This window comes from Tarenaya hassleriana, unplaced genomic scaffold, assembly GCF_000463585.1.
Source record: "Tarenaya hassleriana unplaced genomic scaffold, ASM46358v1 Cleome6, whole genome shotgun sequence".
NCBI lineage: Eukaryota > Viridiplantae > Streptophyta > Magnoliopsida > Brassicales > Cleomaceae > Tarenaya > Tarenaya hassleriana.
In genome coordinates this window covers 2,095,661-2,101,660 of record NW_010968505.1, presented here as the reverse complement: position 1 = coordinate 2,101,660, position 6,000 = coordinate 2,095,661, and the positions used below count along the sequence as shown (strand labels likewise).

The 6,000-nt window shown below is 35.2% G+C and overlaps 1 protein-coding gene across 2 annotated transcripts in view; it reads right to left on the bottom strand.

The window, feature by feature from the left end:
- The window catches only part of LOC104799085, a 5,238-nt gene extending 1,056 nt beyond the window's left edge, over window positions 1–4,182 (bottom strand). The window contains exons 1-3 of one of the 2 annotated variants that reach the window (XM_019200762.1): window positions 3,836–4,182; window positions 3,033–3,750; window positions 1–319 (exon numbers count right to left, since the gene is read on the bottom strand). In XM_019200762.1, the coding sequence (XP_019056307.1) occupies window positions 1–319; window positions 3,033–3,750; window positions 3,836–4,176 (1,378 nt within the window). In that variant the 5' untranslated portion in view covers window positions 4,177–4,182. The remainder of the gene's footprint in view (window positions 320–3,032; window positions 3,751–3,835) is intronic. The other variant, XM_010521420.1, reaches the window with a different exon arrangement.
- Window positions 4,183–6,000: the final 1,818 nt, after the last annotated feature.

The following is a 6,000-nucleotide window of genomic DNA, read 5'->3' as shown; positions in this document are numbered from 1 at the left end:
TCCCTTTCATCCTGCTGGACACCGTGCGTTTTCCGGAAGCTGTGATCACGATTTTGCTCGGTTTCCGCTTAGTGACAGACTCGGGGATTCGGTTTCTCAGCCTAAGCTTCATTTCTTTAACCACTAAAGCTCGGAGCTCGACTGCAGCCGTGTATCGAGATGAAGTTCTTGGGTAGAAAACCATAGCGTTGTTGAAGAGAAGTAGAAGATCTCTGTAGAATGTTCTTGAATCTTCGGAATATTCTCCTCCCTCCAGCCTTGATTTGACTGTTCGGAGATCCATATGTTGTCGTATAAGTTTCCTGTATCTCTCAGATTCCTGCAAAAATCCGAAAGTAACATCACTACTAATGCTTTTGGCATTGTTTACGCACGACCCTTTTGCGGTAACAATTTATACAAATCGCAAATTCATCATATGAATAATTTTGTCCTCTAGGTTTATAACCACCAAAACATAACCCAACCGAAAAATAAAATAAAAAATCCTATTAAAACAATAAAACAAACCTAATGAAACGAATTCTCAAAACAAAATCGAATCAAAACCGAACCGAACAGACTGGGATTGATTCCTATTCATTTTCATCTGAATTCGAACCAAACCTGATAAGCATGAATCAAAACCGAAAGAATTTATTTCACGTTGAAAAATGGTTCATGGTTAATGATTGGAACCGCAGGCTTTAGATTTAACTTGGATACCGGTTTTCAATTTAAGTACTCGGAAAGAAAAACGATAAACCAAACAGTTGGTTCGAAATATCGGTTAAGTCACATGAGTTAAATTTTGGATTCGAAACCGAACATAAACCCGACTTTCTGGTTTAGATTATGTTTGAAACCCATAACTGAACTGACTCCAAGAAGACGCCCACCTATTCTTCACCCCTGGCCAACCGCTGTCTAATTATTCGTATTTATTTTTATTGTTAATTTCTAAAACCACAAAAAAGTTAGAAAAAAAAAAGACACTGAAAAGATCTATGGATTTATTTTATATATACATATTGTTTATTAGTTATTGAGTTATAATGATAAACTCTATGGAACCAAAAACTGATATTTTATAAGTTTACGAACCCCACAATCCTATATGAATGAACCACCTTGAACGACCAAAATCCTAAGACTAGAAGTGGAAATTACAATCTCAAATCGGATCGATCTCAAGATAACGACCAAAATCCTAAGACTAGAGAGTGGATGTATTGTAAGTATGTGTAATATATTGATATTTTCTAAAAAGAACAGCGATAAAAGAACTAAAATGTGCTGGACATCCACAAGATTTTCCAAAATTTACATTTGAAAAGATTTTATTTCTTTTTTAAAAAAACTTTTATTGCTATTTTCGTATTAGCTATTAAAAATATATTCTAGATTTAGCTTGGAAAAATATTTAACTTAATCTGCTATATAAGATAAAAAAAAATGAAAAATGAAATGTTTATTTAGATTAGTAAAAATATATATTTTTAAAAAATAAAGGTGGATTTAGGTGTTTTCCTAAAAAAATACTTTTAATATTTTTTCGAATTTACCATTTTTTTGTTTTTATTTCCGGCATGTGTTAGAAATTATATTTACAAAAAAAAACATATGTTAAATTATAAACTATAGCATCGTATCCTTGAAATGAAAATACGAAAATGGTTGGAACTGTAAATTCAATATAATCATATTTTATTGTTAGGATAAAATGAAAATTGTAAAACTGTATGAATTTATTAGGATCCACCAATAAAAATCCAAATTTCAACAGCGCACCGCCATAGGGGTGGACACGGATCGTGTATCCGAAAATCTAAGGGTACCCGAACCCGAACCCGAATGTCTCGGGTTATATGTTTTATTACCTGATGTCGTACCTTTAAAGTCAGGTATCCGAATCCGAAAATCCGTGAGATAATTATCGGGTATCTGAAAATACCCGAACCCAAATATTTGTAATTATTTTAAATCAATTTTTTAAAATATATTTATATATACATACTTAAAATCATTCAAATAAATTTAAATTGTATTTATATCTAAAATAAATTTATTTTAAAAAAATATATCATAAATATATCCAATAATATATATATATAATCATTAATATTAAATAAAATAACACAAAATCTAATAAAAAATCTAAATTTTAAAACATAATTTTTTTATTATCCAGGTATTCAAGGATACCCGTGAGATAATAACCATTATCCGAACCCGAATCCGAAAATTCGGATATTCTAATATTAATATCTGATCTTATGTCTCGTTCGCTCGGATATCCGAATTTTCGGATACCCAACCCGTTGATCGGATCGGGTATTCGAAATCCGGGTATTTTTGCCCATCCTAACGCATCAAAATCATGAAGTTTTTTTTTTCTAACCAGGAGGTTCACCTGGGCCTTCGGCCCAACCTATATCCCCTAGGCCCGGGAGTAGCCTTTAAAGGCCCGGCGACAGGGGCCCAGAGAGCAACATCCTCCCAACCGAGAAATACCCCTCAAAATCATGAAGTTTCTAAAGTTAATTTGAAAAGAACACTAATTAGCAGTCCAATCATGAATTTCTCCATTTGAATTTTTTATCGTATTTCTTCACGTCGTTTTTCACAATGTTCTTCCGGTTTTTAGAATGTCTGCACGCTATAATGTTATTCCCATACAGTAAATCTATATGAAAATTAAAATATCTTAGAACCAATTGATAGAATTTGATTGAAACTAAAACCTAGCACAGTGTATGATATTTAAAATAAATTGTTTCTTGTGTATTCTTGAAATATGAAGTAATTTTATCCCTTGAGACTATTTGGCTTAACAAATTTTAAAATTTTCAATATGCACATTTGTGGTGCTCCATAGATTAAACAAGGGTTTAACCAAAATAGTACAGACAATTTGGTGACGTGGCGGAGGGTGAATGGCCAGACTTTTTCAGGTGAACCCACGTCAACTTACTTGATCTTTCTTCAAACTTTTAACCATTTTTTAAAATTCAGAATATTCGTAAAGAATTTTTAAAAGTTTTGGAGATTACCTGGATTCGAAGCCGACGATCGAAAGCCGAGCCGAACCGAGCCGATCTGATTCTTCTCAGTAAATCCACCATCGACTCCGGCGGCTTCACGGCAGCGATTTTCTTCCTCACCGCCGGCGAAACCTCTTCGATCTCCACCACCTCCTCGTCACTGCTCGCCCCGCAGCCACCGGCACGACGGCGTTTCCTCCGAGACAGAGTCACGGAGCTTTGGACATCGCTACTTTGCTTCGACGCCGCCGCTTCCCTCTTTGACTCGCTTATTGAGTCCCTCAACTCGTTCGACTCGCCATGTCGACCCTCCCGAGTCGCCGACGTCGTCACCACCTCCCCACCATCCGTCCTGTCTTCACCATTGTCGGCGTTTCTAGTAAACCTAGATGAGGATCCCTGATCTCGTTCCGGTTCGGTTAACAGAATAACCGGGATCGTCCCGGTTACACCTTCCGGTTCACGCGTGGAGGCCGGTTTGCGTTCCTTTACGGCGTCGTTTTTTGCGTCACTCGACGCCGTCGCCACCTCTGGTTTCTGGTCAGTCGGGATTGAATCGCCGGGGGATCGGACGTTTGACTTATCGGAGGCGGAGAGTTTTCCGGAGAGAGACGCCGGAGATGGCTTCAGCTCTCCCCGCTCTGATTCTCCTCCTCGCAGATCTGTTTTCTCCGTCAACCTACGTTCACTCTCCTCCTCCAATCTCTTAATCTTCGATTCCAACAACCTGAAACCGATAAAAGAATCTCAGATCGGGACCGTAAAATCCGATCCCCAGGTTTCAATCAATCGGGTAATTAATCAACCCCTACGCGATTGAGACATCATGCTGTTTCACCTCGCGGCGGAGCTCCTCAATACGAATCTGCCGGAGCTCCTCGAGCATGGGAGCGGGACAAACCTCCTCCTCATCCGCCTCCGCCGTCATCTCCCCTGAAAACCGATAGCGGAGGCGGAGGAACTCGTCACGGCAGGTCTCAGGGGTGATGACAGAGCACGACACGTAGTTGCGCTGAATCGCGCCGCGGCTTTGAAGTTCGTTGGCTATGGCGTCCCAGTTTTTGGAGCCATGGCGTTTGACGGCGAACACCAGAAGCAGCTCCTCCAGGATCGTCCACTGACCATGCGGCTTCGGTTCACGCTTCTTCGCCATAACCAAGACAGCATACCACAATATGTATGCTTTTGTTAAATATTTGGTTTAGTTTTATATTGGGTAATGTTTTAGATAGTTATTTGCGAATATTCGTCTTTTAGTTGCGGATATATGTTAGACGTGTATCCAAACGTTATGAGAAAGAGACAGAGATAATATTTTTCTAAAATCCGCGAAGACAAAAACGAATAAGAATATCTCCAAAAATACAGATACCCGACGCGTGCCCAATCCGTGGTGACCCTCTATTGGCATATATATATATATATATATCCGTTGTATTGAATATATTTATATGTGGCTGGTGTATAATGTTACCAAGACTATGCGATTGTACTAAATTTTTATTTCGCTCTTTCTTGGGTTTCTCCTTTCCCTTTGTGATTTTTTTTTTTTTTGCGCCTTTTGTTTATCTTTCTGATGGTGTTCCTCTCGCTGGTCGATTTTGATGATCATAGAATAATTAATTATATCCGTTGTATTGAATATATTTATATGTGGCTGGTGTATAATGTTACCAAGACTATGCGATTGTACTAAATTTTTATTTCGCTCTTTCTTGGGTTTCTCCTTTCCCTTTGTGATTTTTTTTTTTTTTGCGCCTTTTGTTTATCTTTCTGATGGTGTTCCTCTCGCTGGTCGATTTTGATGATCATAGAATAATTAATGTTTTATTATAAATTGTGAACAAAATGGATTTGATTTAGTTTGTTTTAGATATATTAATTTATGATTGTTTAGGGTTTATAAAACCATATCGAAGTAGAATGGTACCAAGTCTTGGATTCGAATGCAGTTGGATTAGTAATTGGATGGCATTTTTTTCATGGAAATTGGTAAATAAAATATTTCAATTGGTATAGAAGAGAGGCTATGACCAAAGAACATTTTTGTATCATAAACTTGTGAGCAAATTGGACTTGATTTTGTTTGTGTTATGTGTATAATAAGGTCTAATTATTTAAGAGTTTAACGGAACTTGATTAGGTTTGAATTCAAATTCGAATTCAGTTCGGTTCTGAACAGTGTTAGGTTTATAATTAAATAAATATTTATCTTTTATTTGATTTATCTTGGTTTTTTTTACTATAAACTTGTGACCAAATAGAATTTGAAAATTGGTTTATATATATATATATATATATATCGTTTTGATTATTCAGAATTCATAAAATCAGATCAAAGCGAAAGTGGAAATAAATCTGGTTTGAATTCAGATTCCAATTAGTATTGAGCCAAAAAAATAAACTTTTTCTCAAGTTAAATAAATATCTATTTCATTTGTTTTATTTGGGTTTACTTTATATTCGAAAACATAAAAACAAAATTTTAAATCTACACGCTTTATTTGTAACAATTGATGTATGTGAACCAACTACAGAAGTATCCCCTAATCAAGTTATACAAATTTAGTAATTTAAAATTTAAAAATATTAACTTTTAATTATAAAATAAGTAGCTGTTATTATCAAATTTTATAATACTTAATAATAAATTATATTTGTCATAAACAGCAATAAAAATATAATAATTATCACATTCAAATAAATATAATTATTTTATAATAAAGTATTCCAAATTTTGGCCTACAAAAATGAATTAAAAAATTAAATTTAGAATATATCAATTCGGTTAAAGGAAAGTATTATTTCTATTTGCGAAGAAACTAAAGTTAATTATAAAAATAAAATAATAATTTATTATAAAAACATGGACTCCTTTAATATGTGGATTTTGTGTTCTCGTACGGGCCTGATCAAAACCATAATACGAAAGAAAAAATCCAGGATATTCTTTATTAGTCCGCCTTATACATCGGGC